We start from the raw sequence: 21,589 nt of genomic DNA, 5'->3' as shown, positions 1-21,589 counted from the left end.
AGAGACTAAAATGCTGCATCACATAGTTCTAATTAAACTGTAGTATAGTAACACTTGTGTCTGTAACAGGGTTGAAAAAAATACCAAAACATAAGGTAGAAAAATAATCATAAAATAATAAATTACCTAGCCTGAGATGGCACAATATAATTTCATGTCATTTTAATGTGTCTTCATTTCATAGATATTAAAAAAAAAAAAAAAAATGTTGATTAAACATTAAATTATTTTTACATTTTTCCAAGTGGAAAAGGTACCGATTTTGTGGAATGTCCCTTAAATCTCCTGAAGCTGACTGAAGAGGCTGTATTACTTAATAGATGGATAAGCAGGAGGAGGAAAAAGACCATGCCACTGCAAAGTTATCCATAATCTTAACTTGTTTTTGCACCCAAAGGATAAAATAATTTGGTATGTGTGGAAGCTGAATAGTAGCACACCCACTGCATGTTAGTTAACTTGGAGGTGCCGGTGTGTTCATTTGCATTTAACTTAAAATACTCTCATTTTAGGTTATACAGATAAGAGTAATACGTCTTTCGAATCTGTAAAAGGCCTACTTTCATTTGTGTGCACTCACAATAAAAACAAAAAGTTTCTGTCTGTGAACTTGAGTGTCAAAAAATAATAACTGAAACTCCGCACTTCACAGACACGAAAAATGTATCTACAAAAAGCTAAATGTATACTTTTATATGAACCAATTCAAATGGATTTTCAGAAATGTCAGATTATGTAATCCGTATGACACACGGGTTTGGAACGACATGAGAGGGAGTAATTAATGACAGAATTTTTGGGTTAAATTACTCAATTATTTTACACTCCTGTTACATACTGAGAAGTGCCTGCCTAGTGTGAATTTTGTGAGCATAGAGCACCTGGAACCCTGCCGCATCACCTTTCTGCAGGGATACTCCTGACACCAAGGCTTTGAAAGCTGCCATACTTCTTGTGCAATTGTCTCTGATAGTCATAGGTAAAGGCTTCATATACAAGATAAATAGCCTTGGTTATCCACATGTTCATTCTCTACTTGTTTGCTGGGGACTATCATCTAGGTTCCCCCGAAGCACACAAACAACTGATCATAATTTAACCACAGGGCAGCTCTGTGGGTCTAATCATCCAATGTGCTGATTGGACATAGCAAATTTATCTTCTACTGGTCCATTGTCCAAAAGGGGGGAGGGCAAAGGCCTGCAGCACTGTAGATCACACCACATTAGTGGGAACCTTAGGAACATACTTTGGTCTAGGGTGTAGAGATGTTTTCACCATGCCCAGTGCAAACTCAAAGGGCAAACTAACAGGGTCAGAAGATCTTCTACTCTTGTAATGATCAGCCAAATCGGTTGGGCTACAAGGTTTAAAATGGGGTCAGATCTTACTGTGTGTGTTTTAAGTGTTTTACAAGCTCACACATATAATGAATGGAGTAAAGGTAATGTGTATTTCTCCCCCAGGGTGAGATGTGAGGAGATGGGGTGGTGGAGGGATTCTGGAAAACTGTCATAGAACAGAGGTAAGTCTGATGTGTATATATACCTCATATCTTGTTTACTGATGTGATTACTAAATATGCTCCTCTCGTGTTAATTAGGTTAATTATCTTAATGTGCTCCTCCCTTTGTTAACTTTGTCAATAAAACATTATTACACAAGTTCACATTTACTTATATTAAATGGAGTAAAGGTCATGCGTATTTGCCATGCTGACCGAGTGGAGGGCTCCAAGCTCGAAATTCGGCCCGAACCCAGAGTACCCCCAAAAAGCAACTGAGCAAAGGACAGCCACCCGACAAATCGAAAAAGACTGATGTTTTGGGAAAGTCTAGTCTTTTGACCAGGAGGGCCCACGCAACCTTCAACAGGAACAGCTCACAACACTAGGTGGATGATCCCTACCAGCTGATGGATTAGGAACAGCATAATTTGGGAAGCCTGATCAGGAGGGATCATGTAACTTCTTGATAGGAGCAGCTCACAGCATCAGAACAGGAGGGTTCCTGTGGCTCAGTGGTAGAGCACTGCGTTAGCAGCGCAAAAGGTTGTGGGTTCAATTCCCAGGGAACACACATACTGGTAAAAGAATGTGTAGTCTGAATGCACTGTAAATCGCATTGGATAAAAGTGTCTGCTAAATGCATAAATGTAAATGTAAATCAGACTGGTAACCCCTACCAACCGAAAAAATGAGGAGCAGTGTGTTTTGGGCCATCCGACCTGGGGCCTCCAACAGGAGCAACTCTCAGCGCCGGGCAGACACTCCCAATAGAGTATATTTTAACAGAAACACTGCCAAAGCCACAGACCTTTGAGATGTTATGCAGCATTGAGCAGATTGGGCCCTATTAGCCAATCGACAAGGGGCATTTTTTTTCTGTTATTGTGCCTTTATTCAAAAGTGCCGATCTTCACTCTGCTAGTAATTGTAGACCTATTAGTATTTTGCCTGTAGTCTCAAATGTTGCAGAGAAATTGATGGCTGCGCAAATCACTAATCATTTGAATAATAGTTCTTGTGCTTTACATCCAATGCAGTTTGGCTTCAGAGCAACTATTCAACTGAGATGGCAAATTGCTACTTCACTGAAAAAGTCAAGTCTCTATTAGATAAAGGAGGGGTTGTTGGGGCTGTGTTTCTTGACCTCAGGAAGGCCTTTGACACCGTAAACCACAGAATTCTTATGTCTAAATTATTGTTTTATTTTTTCTCCACATACTTTAAGATGGATTGAATCATATTTGTCAGGTCGCACACAGTATGTTAGTATACAGAATTATAAGTCAGCCCCCCTTAGTATATCCACTGGTGTTCCTCAAGGATCTATTCTGGGTCCTTTACTTTTTGCATTGTACATCAATAATCTTCCATCTGTGTGTCGTAACACTAACATTCAAATGTATGCGGATGACACTGTTATTTATATACACGGAAGTAGTGTGTCACAAGTTGCAAATTAACTTACACAAACCCTGGTTCATGTCTTAGTTTGGCTAGAAAAATGCTGTTTACAGTTAAACATCTCTAAAATAGTGAGTATGTCCTTTACCAAATCTAATAGTTTAAGTGTAGTGCCAGATGTTTTTGTATCAGGGAAAAGATTACAATCTTAAGTTCCTCTGTATTTTCATTGATTCCAAAATTTCATGTAAGGCTCAGGTAAAAAAGGTCTGTAACCGGGTCAGATTTAGTCTATCAAATTTTAGATTTATTCGTGATTATATGTCGTCTGAGGCCGCTTTGATGCATGTGCATTCCATGATTATTTCTGATATTACTTATTGTTTAACTACTTGGTCGCAAGCTAGTATAACTACTCTGAAACCAGTCTTTGTATAAACAATCACTAAAAACTCTTGATAGGAAATCAGTTCAGTTTCCTAAAAAATAGAATTTGCAAAGTTGGGATAACTTGATCAGTTATGTACATATTTGTCTACTGTTTAAGACTATACACAGCCTGACTTCACCACTAAAACAGTTTGTGAATATTAGAACAACTGCTCACCGATCTACAAGGGGTGGGGAAAGAGGGGACTGTATTATTCCTCTCAAAAGATGTAAATTCAGTCAGTCTGTATTTTCAGTCAAAGCTGCAAGGGAATGGAACTCCATCCCATCAATAATTAGAAGATTACATACTTTAGGTTATTTTCAGTTTCATCTTAATAAATGGTTACTGACATCTCAGCACTGTCAACATTAGTATTGTATTCGTGACAATAGACTTCCTTGTACTAATTGCTCTTGTCTATGTTGCCTTCTCCTGTTGCCATCTCTCTCTCTCTCTCTCTCTCTCTCTCTCTCTCTCTCTCTTTCCGCGTTTGCGCATGCGTGGGCGTTTGTGGAGCGAGTGGAGAGTGAATCAGAGTGTGACTGAAGCTTTTTTCTCAACTTTTTCTCAACTGTTACTTTTTTATGTGTGTTTTGTTGCTATATTTTGTTGGTGTGGTGTGTAAGTGATTGTAGAGGGAAAGGTGAGTTTGGGGTGGGGGGGGTAGCCAGTTATTTTTAACTGGCGGCCATGGCTAGCTCGGGGGGCGCAGGTTTTGAACAGCTAACTCGCCAACATGGAGTTAAAGTGCCAGTTGGTGTTGAGAACTCAGTGAAGGAAGTTAGTATAGCGATTGGAAATGTTGTTAGATATAACAGTATATAGTCTGCATCAAGGATGAACAGGACGGTCGTCTTGTTTTTAGAAACAATTGACAAAGTAAATGAGGTTGTTGAAAAAGGAATAACATTGAATGATAGCTTTATGAAAGTGTTTCCTCTCATCAATCCAGCAAAGAAGGTATTGTTGTCAAATGTGCCTCCTTTCATTAAAGATGAAATTATAGAAAGGGAACTTTCAAGACATGGCCAGATTGTTTCAAGCCATAAAAAAGATCACTCTAGGCTGTAAATCCCCATTGTTGAAACATGTTGTTTCGTTTAGGAGACAAGTATACATGGTACTGAGTGGTGTAGAGGAATTGAATATTGTTCTGAAGTTCAAGATCGATGAATTTATTTATTTGATTTTTGCATCAACTGAACACTTCAAGTGTTATGGGTGTGGCAAAGAAGGACATCTATTGCGTTCATGTCCAGAAAAAGAAATTTAAAATAATGCTACTGTGGAAAGGGCGGATGATTGTGAGTGATGACAACAGGAAAGAGCCTGAGAAAGAAATAACTATGGACAAGGAAGTGAATGAAAGTGTAGAGGGAAATATGAAGGAAACACAGGAAAGTGAAGATATTGATCTAATTGAGCTAGAAGGATAACAGCTCAGAGATGATGAAATGATCTTTAAAGTTCCAACAATTAAGAGAAAAACAAATCAATGTGAGGTGGTGCCTAAATCAAAGAAAAAAATGCAGAATATTGATGCAACTAAGGAAATTGGGGCTTGTGGAGAATCTTACAGTGCTGATGACATATCAGGTTCGGACAAGTTAGAGAGAATCTTCTGATTCATTCACTAATGTGAATATGAAGAAAGATTTTAATGGTTATAGTCTGAAAAAAGTGGGAAGTTTTCTGCAGTCTACTAAGGGAAGGCGGAATGTTGAAGTCAGTGAATATTTCTCTGATCAAACGTTGTTTATTGAATCAGCCAGATTTTTGATGAGACAAAGAGGGGAAAACTGTCTACTGTCCAGACGTGTATCGGCTGAAAAAAATAGTACAAAGATTGAGCTCTAGACTAAGTCAAAATGAAAATGATCAAATGGTGGAATAATAAAAAATGTGCTTGGTTTGTGCTTTTTGGTTTACTCTCTCCTAATGAGTAATTTTAAAATCTCATCCATTCATTTAAATGGAGCGAGAGATGCTGCTAAAAGAGCACAATTATATGATGTTTTGAAAATGAAAAATATGGATATAGCATTTGTTCAAGAAACTCATACTACACCAGATAATGTAGTTGAGTGGCAAAAAGAATGGGATGGTCATATCTGTCTTAGTCATAAAACTGTTTTTAGTGCAGGAGTTGGAATTTTATTTAAGGAATATTCTACCAGAATCATGTAAGATAGAACAAATAATAGAAGGAAGATTATTAAAAGTTACAGCAAAATATGAAAAGATAACACTTGAATTGATTAACGTGTATGCTCCAGTAAATGCATCTGAAAGAATGATTTTTAGATACGCTTGCTAATACAGTTTAGCAATGTGAAGATCATTATTTGATACTTGGTGGAGATTTTAACTGTACTGACAGTGATAATGATAGGAATCATCTGGAGCCTCATGGCCCTTCAAGGCGAAGAATGTTAGAACTCATTATATCAAATGAACTTTGTGATATTTGGAGAAATCTGCATAATAATATAAGACAGTATACATGGGCACATGTAAGAGAAAATCACATTGCTTTAGCAAGGTTGGATAGATTTTATTGTTATAATTTTCAATCTCAGTGTTTTAAAAGTTGTCATGTATGTCCAGTAGGTTTTTCAGACCATTCTATGGTGATTACTTCTGTTTATATCAATTCTATAAGAAATAAGAGTGTGTATTGGCATTTTAATTGTGCACATGTTGAAGATTTTAATTTTAAAAATAATTTTAGTTTTTTTTTTTGGGGGGGGGGCAAAATGGAAATTACAAAAAGAAAATTTCAGTTCATTAAAACAATGGTGGAATGTTGGAAAAATTCAAATAGAAGTGTTTTGTAATCAATATGCTTTCAATGTAACAAAGGACATTGTTGGGTATATTCAAAATTTAGAAGTTAATATTGTGGAGTTTCAGAATTTATGTGACTCCATAGGAGATCAAGATCATTTTAAATCATTGAAAAAGAAAAAAAAAAACAGTTTTGGCTGATCTATTAGGAGTCAGAGCACAAGGGGCTTTGGTGAGATCAAGATTTCAGAATATATCTGAAATGGATGCCCCGTCCAGATTTTTTTTTCGGCATGGAAAAGAAAAATGGTCAGTGTTGGTTAATTCATTGTTTAAGATCTATTGATGGGAAGGAACTCACAAAAATATCTGATATACGCAGAAGAGCAGTTAATTTTTATGAAGAGCTCTATGCAAGTGGGCATGAAGAAAATGTTTTTCTGGCACAAAAATTTTATAAAGATCTTCCTCAGGTGCCTAAAGAATCTTTTGAAGAATTGATGAAACCTTTGTCAAAAGAGGAGATGCACATTTCATTACAAAGTTTTAAAAATGGCAAGGCACCAGGAATTGATGGTCTTCCTGTTTATTTTTATAAGGCATATTGGGAGATTTGGGGAGATGATTTACTTGAAGTTTTGAATGAAAGTTTGAATGGAGGACAGCTGCCACAAAGTTGTAAAAAGGCAGTCTTAACCCTGCTCCCAAAAAAAGGTGATTTGAAAGAAATCAAAAATTGGAGACCAGTAGCATTATTATGTTCCGATTATAAAATCTTATCCAAAACTTTGGCTAATCTATTAAAAAAAGTGATGGGAATGATAATACATATAGATGAGTCATACTGTATACCCAAAAGATCAATTGTTGATAATATTTCACTGATCAGAGATGTTTTGGTAGGTTTCAAGGATTTTTGGCTTAAAATTTGTTCTGATTTCATTAGACCAGGAGAAGGCCTTTGACCGTGTGGAACTCTGTTATTTGTGGGATACTTTTAAAGCTTTTGGTTTTCCTCCTGGTTTTATCGATATGATAAAGGTCCTTTATGAGGACATTGAAAGCATACTGAAGATCAATGGTGGCTTGAGTTTTCCTTTTAAGGTTGAAAGAGGAATAAGACAGGGATGTTCAAAGTCTGGAATGTTATATTCAATTGCATTGGAACCATTTTTAAATCAAATAAGAGAGAATATTTGTGGTTTTAAATTTGATAGTAGTTATATGTCAGTAAAGTTGTCAGCTTATGCTGATGATATAGTGGTTTTAATCAATGACCAAGAAGATGTTAATAGACTAATAAAAAATGTTGAGGATTTTGGTAAAATCTCCTCTTCAAAGATTAATTGGTCAAAGAGTTCAGCTATGTTAGTAGGGAACTGGCAAGCTGAAAAACCAAATTTGCCAGGTGAAATGTTATGGACAAAGGATGGTTTTAAATATTTGGGGGCGTTTTAGGAGATAATGCGATAATGGGGAAAATCCGGTAGGATTGTTAGAAAAGATTCAAACTTCTATTGTTAATTTTTTTGGGGGATAAATTACATTGGCTTCCTAAAAGTGTATTGTATCTTCCTTTAGAGGGGGAGGACAAGGCCTAATACATCTTGAAAGCCGGAAAACAGCGTTTAGACTGCAATTTATAAAAAAAAAATATTGTATCAGAATTTGTCTTGGAATAATGTTGGACAGATTGTAAGAGAATTGACTGGAAAGTAATTTCTTTTTTTTTATGAAGGAGTTCGGAAATCATGGTGTTTGATGAAAATAACAAGGTATTGAAGAAAAAATCTTTATATTGGTTGTTGTTAGAACCATTGATTTTGGTTGTGAGATATCACAATTTGTCTTGTGAGATATCATCATGGTTTGAACAAAAAATGAAAAATGCACAGATCATAATAATGAAGGACTTGGTGGAAGTGGCTGGAAGGGATTTAAGTAATATTGTTGCACTGACTCATAAACTTGGACTTCGTTCTGAACGAATAGTTGGACAGATGTTGGAAAAATGTCGAAGTTCGTTATCTGAAGAAGAAAGGATGCTTCTATATGATTATTCATTATTGCAACAAAGACCAGAAGCAGAAGACAATTTTCCAGCAATGATGATTTCTCCGGATTTACCAGACACGGAAATGGATTGTCCTTTAATGGTATCAAACAATTTGAAGGATAGAAACATTAAGTTTACTTGTGGAAAATATTTTTATAAAGTATGTGTAAAGGTGTTGAACAAAAAAACAGTTGGTACATCGTTCTGATACTCCATGGTGAAGTCAGTTATGTATCGCTTCTAATTTTTAACCAATGTGGGGTACGTTATACAAGCCACCATTGACAAAATGTATTGGAGATTTGCAGTGGAGGATTTTTCATGGCATTGTTGCAGTTAATGCATTCATTTCTATTTTGAATCCCCAAGTAATAGACAGTTGTAATTTTTGTGGGCAGAGAGAAACTATTTCATTGTTTTATTCATTGTAAAAGGTTACAATCTCTGTTTGAAGTGCTGACAATGATTTTTGATGGCTTCAATGAAACATTCAGTGTAACAGTATTTATTTATGGTTTTAAGGAGTCTAAAGTAAAGAAAAGAGTGGGGCGTTTGCTGAATTTTATTATGGGTCAAGCAAAGATGTCTATTTATTTAAGTAGGAAACAGAATATTAATTTTGGAAATGATTGTAATATAGTGAAGGTTTTTAAAGGACTTGTAAAAACAAGAATTAAACATGGTTTTTCTTTTTATTGTTGTATGAAAAATCTACTGGATTTTGAAATGATTTGGACAAATGGAGAAGTACTCTGTAAAGTTGAAAATGATAACTTACTATTTGGTGATATTATAAAATGAGAAGTGAAATAATTTAAATGTATGCTTAATAAAGATTTTAAAAATCAAAATCTCTCTCTCACACACACTGCTTCTTGAAGGGAGCCATTTACATTTACATTTAGTCATTTAGCAGACGCTTTTATCCAAAGCGACTTACAAAGTAAAAGCAATCAGACCAATTAGAGAGCAACAATATACAAGTGCTGTGACAAGTCTCACTTAGTCTAGCACAGTGCATATAGCAAGGGTCTAATCTTCCTAATGTTGTATAAGGCAAACCTGCAGGACCGGGCCATTGTAGCAATATGGTCTGTGACGCTTAAGTGATCATCCATCACAACTCCAAGGTTCCTGGCTGTCTTGGAAGGAGTTATGGTTGATGAACCTAACTGTATAGAGAGGTTGTGATAAAGTGCTGAGTTGTCTGAGATCACGAACATTCTGTCTTAGCAAGGTTGACTTGAAGGTGATGATCCTTTTTCACATCACTCACAATCTGTTTGGTGCTGTCTGGAGTAGAGACCATAGTCCCTGGAGCTCGTTCATTAACAGGTAGATGCATTACAATCCACATTACAGTCAGTGGATGATTCGCTGTATTAGTCAGTTGGTAGTTTGTGATAAAAAAGTATCCAAAATATCCACGTTCTTAGAATTAGAATGTCTAATAAAATTATTATACCCGATCAGATCTAACATAAAAAAATTAAATAAAATAAAAATCCACTATTGTTGGCACACTTGAAGAGCGAAGGGAGGCTGCTAAAGGCAGTTCAGCATTGCAAACATGAATTCAAAGCTCCAGCAGGTAAATCATCATATAGAATATTTAGAAGTTTGTCACACTTTAATTCTTGTAATTAAGTATATTTCACATTATAAACACTTGTCTTGATACATGTAATCTATAACACATTATTTTATTGCAACAATATTAATAGTAGGCCTATACATAGTTTAAAAATAATATAAATGTTCTAAATGTGTTGTTTATTAGTGTGTATAATATAGATTTATGCTGTAAAATATTAAATTAAATGTCTCATACTTATAGGGGAGAGTGGGACAAGATTAACCATTTTTTTACTATTGTGGTTGTCAAGATAAGGGAAAATGACGCCGAAGTACAATCAAAGTATCTATCCTATCATAATGAAAGTATTCCTATCATTTTAAATGACAAAGGGTTCTAAAAATATGGTTACTTATAAAAAGTGTTCCCATGGCTCAGTTTGCCCCGGGTTTGGGGTAAGTTGACCCGAGTCGAGTCAGTGGGTCAGATGCACCATCTGGGTGTAAAATGACCATCTGACCGAATCTGATTCAAACCCATGTGAAATAAATAACAATATAAAAACTAATTTAATAATTTTCTCTTACAAACAGTCATATTTCTTTTCATAAAGTTAACTTTAACAACATAAAACCAACCAAATGAGGTTTAAATTTCAGTATTTAATTGTTTGCATTTCTAAAATATGTTGAACACCAAAGTTGTAGCCTTCCTAAAAACAGACTAAACAGAGAATTAGTGACTACAGGTGGAAAGATATATCTGATTATAATGTGAAAAGCATTTTCTAGTTCTTATCAGAGAAGGATTTGGTCCACTTGTACTCTGTCCCTATCAAATAAACTACAATATGATCAACTAAACCAGTAATATCACATTAAAACATCAGTTTATAATTCAGAGATTTAACTTAACTACAGTGCCTTATGGTGGGGTAAGTTAAAATGCTGACTCAATTTACCCCACTTCTTTTTGTCTCACTTTTCCCCTTAGCTGACATTTTGGGAAAAATATCTACTGTAGCTTACCAATTCAGACTAATATTTAGCTAAATGACTGGCATGATTTTATTGCTAAATCATCTATATGTATAATAAATATTTTTAGACCTGGATAAATTTGCTTTGAAGTAACAACCATTACATCTGTTATAACTTTGAGAACCCAAAAATATTTAGTAAACGGGTTCTTTCCACTCCTCCCGTGTGTTCTCCTTATCACAGTCTGGCAGAAATGATGGGTGGTTCCAAAATACATCGTCACATGACAGTAAAAGTGTACAGTTGCCAAGAACAGGGGTGGGTTAACTTACCCCACTCTCCCCTTCTTCCACTGAAGATGAGGCAGAAGCAGGCTCAGAGAGGGAGGGAGAGCCCACATGACACACACTCTGACGTGCCTGTCATCTGATGGGAGAGTAGCGATCGGCTTTTTGCACAAATAATTCTTTTTTTCCTATTAAACATTACTTTTCTGGATTGCTACAGGAATGATTTCATGTATTTGTATATGAAAAAAAAAAAAAAATTAGTGTGGTACAATTTTTTTCTCAAGGCACTTCAGTGTCTATAACATTTTATCTTTTTGAGCATTATCAACTCTGCATGATGGATAGTAAAGCCCAAAGGGTCTTCTTTCCAAGGACACCAAAACTGTGTGTGTAGCATAATGTTGTGAGGAAGGGTTACAATTTTAATTTAGGTAGGTCATTTTCAGCTGTGAGTCTCAAAATGGGGGGTGCAGGTTAACAGGTTAAAGCATCGTGGTGAGGCTACAGGTGAGCTCTACCGGCTAATGGACAGACTAAACTAAATTTGAAGTGTAACATCTGACGGAAGTTCAATACTCGCAGCATCCGACGGATAAGCCTTGTGAACAGAAAATAAAAATAAAAATCTTGCTGGTCGAAAAAAAACCAAGGTTGCTTAAGTTTGATACTCACAGCATCGGACAAGTAAGCCTCACCGGAGTTACTCGGAGGTTGAACAGAAAGAATAGGTTTTAAAATTTTATTTATTTATTTATTCTAATAGAAAAATTCTTGTCACAGCAACTATAACAATAATGTTGTAGAGATTTTTTATTTATTTTTATGTTTCCTGGATGAAAAAAGAAAAGTGTAAAAAAGTCACTACATTTTTATGTTTATTTACAAATGACAAACATTCCTCATTTCTCATGGACTAAATCAGTTTACTTGAATAAAATTATAATGATGGTATCACGAACAAAGTAAAATGTTATAAAATCCATAATGCATAACCTAATACGTCTTTGTTTATAAAGCATCCTACAAGACTAAGAACTCCAAGATATAGATTTAAGCAAGTGAACATACTCTAGGCCTCAATATTTGGCACACAAACCTCAAGAATGGTGACAATAAACAAATGGAGAAAAAAAAGATGAACTCTTTACATAACAGCACAACAAATGACTGACAATAAAGTAAAAACATGTCTGTAAAAAACAAAAACATGTCTGTATCTTCTCTTTTTCTTTATCAAAATCTGCATCAGAGTTGTCCAATCCTACTCCTGGAGGGCCAATATCCTGCAATAGTTCTAACACACTTGCCTGGAAGTTTCTAGTGAGTCTGAGGCCCTGTCCACATGAACGTGGGTATTTTCAAAACCACAGCTTTTTCTTTGTGGTTTGGCCGTTCGTCCATATGCAAATGCATCAACAGGTAACTGAAACCGAACATTTTTTTTTTTAACTCTTGCCAGGGTGAAGATTTTCAAAAACTCTGGATTCAGTGTTATCATGTAGACTGCGAAACCGGAGATTTTGGCTTGTTTCTGCCAACTGGAAACTTTTTCAGGCTTTACGGATGAGATTATATCGCCACCTGTTGGTTTAGCATGCTTTTGACAGTGCTTCGTAGCATGCTTTTGCGTTTTCAAGTGAAAAGCAAGAAGGAAAAACTCTGTTTATAAAAATACCTGTGTACATGTGGGCATGGTCTGAAGACTTTGATTAACTGGTTCAGGTGTGTTTAATTAGGGTTGGAGCTAAACTCTGCCAGACAGTGGCTCTCCAGAAACAGGTTTGATTAGCACATACCCAGATCTGTATTCAGCCTTAATCTTTTTTTCTTTTTTTTTTCTTTTTACATATCCTTACCGTGAATGCAGGTTTTTCCCTTCAAACCTTGGCCGATAGGGGCGGGTGTACCGTAATGGACTCCTTGTTCTCTGGATATGTCTTTTCTTGTTCTGAAAAATATAAGAATACTGTTTTAAATGACTTTCAGAAATGCAACTGATGGTCATGAACTTAAGTATGCTAGTAAAAATGTAGCCTTAGTTCATAATAACTTGACAATTCAGTATTCTAAACAAGAATTTCAATATAATCACGTTTATAATAGTTGTTTGATAAATAAGTTAGCACAATTAAACCACACTAGGGTACATGGATACATTAAGACATTAAGAGATTAAGATTAACCTAAACTACTTATTTAGTGAATTGTCATGTATTTTAAAGTGGACCTGTTATGCAAAAATCACTTTTATAATGTGTTTGAAAACAGTTGTGTGGCCACAGTGTGAGAAATCAACCAGCCTGTAATGGTGAAAATCCACCCACTCATTTTTATACAATCCCAATAAATCATAAACAGTCTCTCAGAACAAGAGAGTCCAGATTCTCCCTACGTACACGTCATCGTAGGAAGAAATCCCTGCCCATTTGTGACAATCTCTGCCCTATTTGCATAGACAGAGCCCTGAGTGAGAAGCAGCAGTCTGCCATTACTGTTTGCCAGCTCCAAAGACCCATTACAAGTGTCATGTGTTGGGATGCACCAGCAAACAAAGGAGTCTCCAAAAAGTCTCCCTCCTTCTGAGCCGCTGCGGACACTGTGGTTAACTTATTTTTGAAGGAAATGTCCTGGGGAAAAATCTGTTAAGTCTCCTACATGTTTAGATATCAAAACAGTGTAAAAGTGCAGAAACAGAAACTAAAAACAAACAAACATAAGCTAAAACTTCACATATACACTATTTTATATTTTACATCTTGTCAAAGGGGGCATAAAAAGTCAACCTTTAATGATGTAATTTCACACAACATTGGCATTAACTTGCACTTATAATTCACACTTATTCTGTTTGTCCTTCATCCGAGACTGTAATTCTTCAGACTGTAGTGTTTTAGATTATACAAGTGAGATCCACAGGGCGAAAGAAGGGTAGGCCACACTATGTGAACCATCTGATGCCAGCAGCCAATCACAGCACTGGAATGGAGAAGCACCAAATTTCAATCTCATCCTCATTGGAAAGGGATAAATGTATGCTTTCAACAGACACTCCTTGTTCTAAATCAAGCCTGTGACTGGAGAGACATTAACAAATAAAAACAATTCTGTGTCCCCATTTTTTCCAGAGAGACACTGGTAATAGTGGAAGTAGAGTGGTAATAGACAACAGCAGATACAACATTTTGAGTCTCCAGCCTGAGTGGTATGAAACCATAAAATAATAACAATGACACAGCCAGACTATAAGGGAGAAGACATGAACAGACACACTACATTCAGAGTCTTCATCCAGTGAGACAACAACAGATACAGCACATTCTGAGTCTGTTCTAATCCTAGAAAGACAAAAGAGGATTTAACCAAGTTCTCTGGCCCAAAGAAGCAGAAGACATACAGAAACATTTGCAACAAAGTTAAACTCCGGCAAGCCTTCAAACCATTAAGTCAATACTATAGAGATACAATACAACGCAGCTTTACAGTATTAAACAGGAAAGTAGCAGAATCAATAATAGAAACTTCAGAAATGACACCACATTTTGTTGTACAACAGCTGTGGCAAGTGTCATTATTCAGCTACAGTCACTTCAGTGTTGATTCAGTTCAGTTCAAACACTGTGCAAAGGTCATTCATTATGAAACAAATTAAATTCAGCTATAAACACCTCTACTATTCAGCTTGCATCAATTCAATGTTGATTCAGTTCAGCCCTGAGGGGGCAAGGCTGCATGTTCTTAGGATTATTGTGGTCAGGGCTATTTTTCTATTTATTTATAATTATTACTATTATATATTTATTTTATTTTTTTTGTTGTATTTATCAATGTGCAACATTTATTCAGGTCCATGAGGCTTTTGTCATCCACTGGTATTTATGCTGCAGTATTTAATGTGTTGAGAAATGTCATCTTTAGTCCGTGTGTATGGGATGAAATTGAAGTCCCCAGTTTACTTACAAATGCATGCAAAATTATCCATGAACTTGATAAATGTTGCACATCCATAGGCAGAGGGTGAACCAACTCCAGGGTAAGGCCAAATGCAGCCAAATGTATTAAACCTCATAAACCCATCTTTTTAGGCAAGAACTAGACATGGGCATCATGTAGGCTAAAAAAATGTTTAATGGGACTGAATTTGTATATAACGTGATTACAATTGAATAAAAACACCAACAATTATCACTTACATTGATCTATCGTGAGTTTAAGCACTCTCAAAAAAACAAAACTATCGTTATAATCACTGAGGCTGTATACACTGTTAAATTAATCTCTTATATTATATGTACATCTGCGCTTTGTTGTTTATGATGAGAGAATTCGCAAGAGTCGGGAATTCCGTCAGCAAACGCGCGCGCACTCAACAAAACTGATGAGTCTGAATGATGACTCAACTGAATGCCTCAGATTGGCCATTGCATTCCTAAGCTCAACAGAATTGTGTGTGATTGGTTAAAATGCGCAACACTGTAAAAACGCCAAAAATTAAATACGGTACATTTAATGCAGCAAACGACATTGTCTACTCATATTCACTTTGTTACCAACAGACGTAATGGATTATATTTGTTTGTGCAGGGGCATTTTTGTCCAATTTAATGGCTAAGCCTTCCCCAGCCTTACACACACTCTGCCTATGTGCACATGTATATCACTATTCACAACCAAATGCCTATCAACTTCTGTTTGTGAAATTGAGAATTACATGAACATGCAGCATTGTACAAATAGAAACATGTTCCGGACTCTACATCAGTGTGGAAAGGCCTGAAAGCTACAAGACCCCATCCCCCAGCACTGAGGCCAGTCAATAATTTGTGCATGTAGCGATTAAGATGTGCATTTGTGAAAGAAGTGACACATGTGCATTCATTCATTTCTCTTCTGAGTCAATTCTATTTGATACATTTTAATTTTGAGACTTTTGTTCTGCCCTTTTCACCTTGCACAATCTACACACACATCTCACGATCCACATGCAGCTGCGCCTAAGAAAATAGGAATAACGTGCCACTGAATTACAGAAAAACCCAAGGTAACATCAAAAATGCTTGTTTGGCAAAGTTAATAGGCTCCAAGCCCACATAGGATGAGAGGAAATAGGGGACGACACGGGAACTCCATAGGCCTTGAGAGCAGAACGTAACTGAAAAAAGACAAAATATGATGATGCTGGTAAACAAAACTTAGTTCTTGAAACGAGCCTTAAGTCCTTGGTTATCATAGAAGTCCCAGCATGTTTTTATGGCCAATTTAGACCAAGAGGGCTGGACAAATGTCTGATTTCCACATAAAAAATTAAAGTTGTGCCATAAGGGTGTGTTGTTACAAAATTTGAAAGGTCCTCCCATCAGGCGTTCCACCCTTTTCCAGATCCTAATAGAATTGGCCACAACCAGGCCAAATTTATTTTTATCATTTTTATCTGTGCCAGCAAATAAAATATCTTGGAGCCTATGTGGTTTAACCTTCTCAGCTTCGATTACTCTCCGTGAAGCTTTAAGATTGAGGATCAACCCAAATATGAAGAGCCTTAAGTTGAAAGGACAAATAATATAATTCAAAATTTGGTACAGCCAATCCTCCCTGAAAGTATAGGCAATGTGACAAGTTTTATTCTGGGTCGTTTACCATTCCAGATAAACTGGGAAAGTATGGTACTGATCTCCTTAAAGTAACCTGGAGGAGGGGAAAGAGGCAACATAGAAAAAAGAAAATTAAGCCGAGGTAACAAATTAATTTTGACGGTGGAGATTTTGCCTTGAAGAGAGACTTTAAGATTATTCCATCTTTGAGTATCACTTCTGATCTTGACTAAAATATTATTAAAATTGTTTCTGGCAATTTTATGAATTTCTTTATATATGGTAATACCCAAATAAATGAAATAATCTTTAATAGGAATGAATAAGGGGATAGGAGAATTAACCTTAACATTGTTAATTGGCATAAAAGCAGATTTGGTCCAGTTTATCTTGTACCCCGATAAACTACTAAAGTTGTCAAATTCCTTAACTATACTGGTTATTGACATATCAAAATGATCTAAATATAAGATAATGTCATCAGCGTACAGCCAAATAATATGATTATGGTCATGAATCTTAATCGGTGGAACGTCAGGTTTCCTAATAGCTTGTGCTAGTGGTTCAAAGGCTAAACAAAACAGTAAAGGGGAAAGTGGACATCCCTGCCTCGTTCCACACTGTAAAGGGAATGGGGGGTGATAATATTACCAGTCAAGACTGATGCCTCAGGTGAGTGGTAGAGTGTCTTAATCATAGAAATGTAATGTTCACCGAAACCAAAACATTGCAGAACTGCCCACATATAGCTCCACTCTAGCCTGTCAAAGGCTTTTTCTGCGTCAAGTGAAAAAACCACACAGGGACTCAGAAGAGAGTCTGCAAAATCAAGTACATGAAACAGTTGACACATATTATCAGACGCGTGACGCCCTTTAATAAAACCGGTTTGGTCCTCTTTGATTAAACTATGAATTACTATCTCTATGCGAGAGGCAAGAGTTTTAGCATAAACACTTTAAATGAAAGTAACAGCTTTTAATGATTATTGAGGGAGTTTGCAAATGTGATTATGATTTAGACATTGAACAGTTCAGTAAACAAGTTGTTAAAATTAAGTGTTTTACATTGTCTATCTAGCTATAACAGTATTGCCTGAATTTTCTCTATTTTGTCAACAGAAATAGTTTCAAAGTCACAGCTGAGCCGCTGCACATCTCCAAGCAAACCCAGCCGTGTTTCGTTAGGAATGAACATTCATTTCTAAACTAATCTAGTGAGTAAACTACCCATTCATAAAGACTGTCACTTACTTTGTTCCTGAATGAATCAGCCATTTGAGCAAATTAATTGAATGAATGATTCAGTAATAAAATCAGCGATTTGCTGCCAACTACTGGCAGTTATAGTTTCATATTTAAAGTATCATTTCAGTTATTTAAATCATTTCAGTCAATCAATATTTCTATATTAAAAATTTTCTATTTAAAACATTTATCTCATAGCATTATTATGAATTTAAAACATCCTTGACTATGTTGTTCTGTTCCACCTCTGTAGTACAAATGAATTTGGTTATTATTGATTTCTTTTGATAGGTAACTTATTCTTCTAATTCTACTTGTTCTTATTCGGTTGTTTTAATTAGAAATTTTGGGAAAGCTTATGAATATCCATTTTTGAATTTGAAATAAAAGTTTAATAAAGTTTGAAAAAATGCCATTACAAAGGTAAAAAAGCCCCTGTAAATTACTTTTTGACAGTGCTCCTGTTTTTATTTATTTTTTTAATTAGGGGCATATATAAAGTACTATATAAACACACACAAAGTGTTTTACTATATGTATAAATAAATATATATATATATATATACATATATATATGTGTGTGTGTGTGTGTGTGTGTGTGTGTGTGTGTGTATTGGGCTAGCCGTCTGTCGCTCTCGTGGTTGCTTGTCTGGTTGTCTTCTCTGTTTTTAGACTGCTACACGCTTTTAATCTACGACTGCCAAGCACTCTTGGATATCTGCAACTCTGTTGCGAACACATTCACCAACTCTTACACTTTAGATGTGGACTGCTCCTTTAACAATACAAATGAGTCGTTCAAATCGGCTCTCCCGGAATGTATCCGCCGGTGGCCCCTCAACATCCCGCGGAGGAAGCGAAGGAGGAAACGAGGCAACCGCAGAGGATACATTGCAACTATCTCGCCTTTTATTTCCTAGACTATAAGTTACAAAAAAAATGAATTAACCAAATCAAATAATAGTCTCAAAAATAAATAAAAAACACAAAAAATACAGTAAAAACACAAACTAAATATTGAAACTAAGTAATACCAATAACAATAAACATACTGATGAAACCCAAAACCACATTTCACATAACCAAGCTCAATACTGAAAACAAACAAATAAACATATCACACTCAAACTCAAAACAAAAATAAAATAAAATTAGCTAAATGAGGTATGGAAGGTGTAACTGCAGTATGAGAAAATAAATACAGTCTGTAATGCAAATCTTCTTATCTGAATGTTGTAGAAAGTCCCAGTCTTTGCAATGTCCCAGCAGGCAGTGAAGATAGGCAATAACTTCAAATAAGTCCACTGGTGTAATCTGACACAGGTAGCGTATTCCAACACAGGTAAAAAGTATATATCATCACAACTCTGGTTTTCTCCTCTAAAGCCCCATTACAGATTCCTCTGTGAGCTTCTCTGCAAACATCTTTAACACAATATGTTCCAGCCTCTATCCACCCTCATTCAACCCAAACCATCACCATGCTTCCTTTTCTCTCCATCTATGCTACCTAAACCTCTCTTTGTTGCCTTCTTGAGGCAGGGATAAACACTTTCACCCTTGTAACAGGGTAACTGTTACAACATCGTAAAGCTGAAAGCTCATCTGCAGGCTTTCAGCTTTACGATGCTCTACTACCTGGCACCTGCTGGATGTGGCATACCGGTGGCTTCGTCATGTTCTCCCCCTGTACCTGAGCCCTGTTTCTCGTGCCTTGGCTCCCGACCTCGGGGAGTAACTCACAGAAATCTGTGCGCGCTGAAAAAAATATCCTCATCTCCTGTTATTATTTCTTCACTGAAGATGGCATTATTAAATGCCCTTTTCTTGGTGAATAAGACCTCTTATTAAATGACTTTTACTCATCTCACAACTTGGATTTTATGTTATCACAGAATCCTGGATAAAGGTTGGTGATCTAACTCCATTTTCTGATCTGATCCCTGCTGACTGTATATTTTTTAACTCTCCTCGTCCGAGTGGATGCAGGGGTGGCATAGTAACAATTATAAAGAACTCTCTCTCTACACGCTGTCCATTGGTCCCTGGAACGGCCTTTTCCAGCTTTGAAGCTCAGTTTCTTCACTTGGACTGGAATAGTCCTGTATGTCTAGGGGTGATTTACCGTCCTCCGCACTGCACTAAGGATTTTATACAGCATTTCACTGAACTGATCAGCAATATTGCCACAAATTACGATCGCTTTCTATTGGTGGGCGACTTTAATATCCATGTCTGCTGTCCGTCTAACCCCTTATCACATGACTTTCTTAATCTTATCGATGCTTTTAATCTATCCCATCTATCAGTCTATCTATCAGTGTCTCTACTCATATTCAGGGACATACATTGGATCTTGTACTCTCATATGGGCTTGATGTGACTGATATTGTGCTCTCAGATTTTATGATCGCTGACCATAATCCTATATTATTCACACTGTCTCTTCCAGAGCTCTCTCATTTTTCTAATACACCTGTAAGTCTTTCTCATTTCTACTCTCCACAGTTTGGCACAAATTTCAACTTGTGTTGTCTGAATGCTGCTCACAGTTGCACTTGGATCATTGCAGCTAAGTCTCCAAAAGCTGCATACTTCTCTAACTTAATTGAAACTAATCACTCTAAACCGTTTTGTTTTCAATTATTCAATCTGTTATAAATCATTCTGCTAACACCTTGCCTGCTGCCTCTGATGCTCTCTATGAAAACCTCTTGAGATATTTTAGTGACAAAATTACTAACTTAAGACTTAGTGTCTGTCGCACTTTAACTTTAACCCTCTCTCCAGTCATGTCGTCTGCCTCTGCATTTAGATGCTTTTGAACCCATCATCTTAAACCTTCATTCTGTTCTAGCGATATCATTCTCTCAAAAATTTTTTAATTAATTATTGATTCGATTGGGCCAGGTCTGGTGTCTCTTATTAATAAGTGTCTCCAAACTGGCTCTGTTCCTGCCAACCTTAAAGACGCTACGGTAACTCCTCTGCTCAAGAAGCCTTCACTTGACCCCCAGTCCTAAAAAAATCAGCCTATTTCTGTTTTGCCTTTAATTTCAAAAGTTTTGGAGAAAATTGTGCTCAATCAACTTCAATGCTTTCTGACTAGTAATTGTATTTATGAGGTTTTTCAATCTGGTTTTAAGTCTGCTCACAGCACTGAGTATGCCCTTTCGCGAGTGTTAAATTATGACTACCCCAAAATTTCCTCTTCCTAAATGAGGACAAGACCGAGGTGATTGTTTTCGGTCCAAATGAGAACTCTGTGTATAAGCCCTGAGCTAGAAAGCTTATCCATTTTTAGGTCCTCACGGGTGCAGAACCTAGGTATTATTGTTGACCAGCATTTAAAATTTGATAGACATATCTCTTCTGTTATTGGGTCCAGTTTCTATCAGCTTCATTTACTGTCTAAAATTAAAAACTTTCTCACTCCTAAAACACTAGAAATTGCTGTTCATGCGTTTGTTACGTCTCGTCTAGATTACTGCAATTCTTTATGTTGCGGTATACCTAAATCTCAAATTGCGCATCTTCAGCTTGTCCAAAACACTGCAGCCAGACTTTGTTTAAAGTGCCGTAAACATGAACACATCACTCCAATTCTTAGATACCTACACTGGTTTCCGATCGGTCAGAGAATAGACTTTAAAATTCTCCTCTTTGTATATAAATCACTACATAACAAAGCTCCTGTCTATCTTTCTGAACTTCTTCACCTTTA

At 36.3% G+C, this 21,589-nt stretch overlaps 1 protein-coding gene across 2 annotated transcripts in view; it reads right to left on the bottom strand.

Moving 5' to 3' along the window:
* Positions 1–21,589, bottom strand: part of LOC109094692 — a 69,449-nt gene that overhangs the window by 35,460 nt on the left and 12,400 nt on the right. For both annotated transcript variants that reach the window (XM_042730373.1, XM_042730372.1), the window contains exon 2: positions 12,887–12,978. In XM_042730373.1, the coding sequence (XP_042586307.1) occupies positions 12,887–12,978 (92 nt within the window). The remainder of the gene's footprint in view (positions 1–12,886; positions 12,979–21,589) is intronic.

This window comes from Cyprinus carpio, chromosome B8 (assembly GCF_018340385.1).
Source record: "Cyprinus carpio isolate SPL01 chromosome B8, ASM1834038v1, whole genome shotgun sequence".
Classification (NCBI taxonomy): domain Eukaryota; kingdom Metazoa; phylum Chordata; class Actinopteri; order Cypriniformes; family Cyprinidae; genus Cyprinus; species Cyprinus carpio.
Note: the sequence above shows the minus strand (reverse complement) of the source record. Positions and strands in the feature narration are given on the sequence as shown.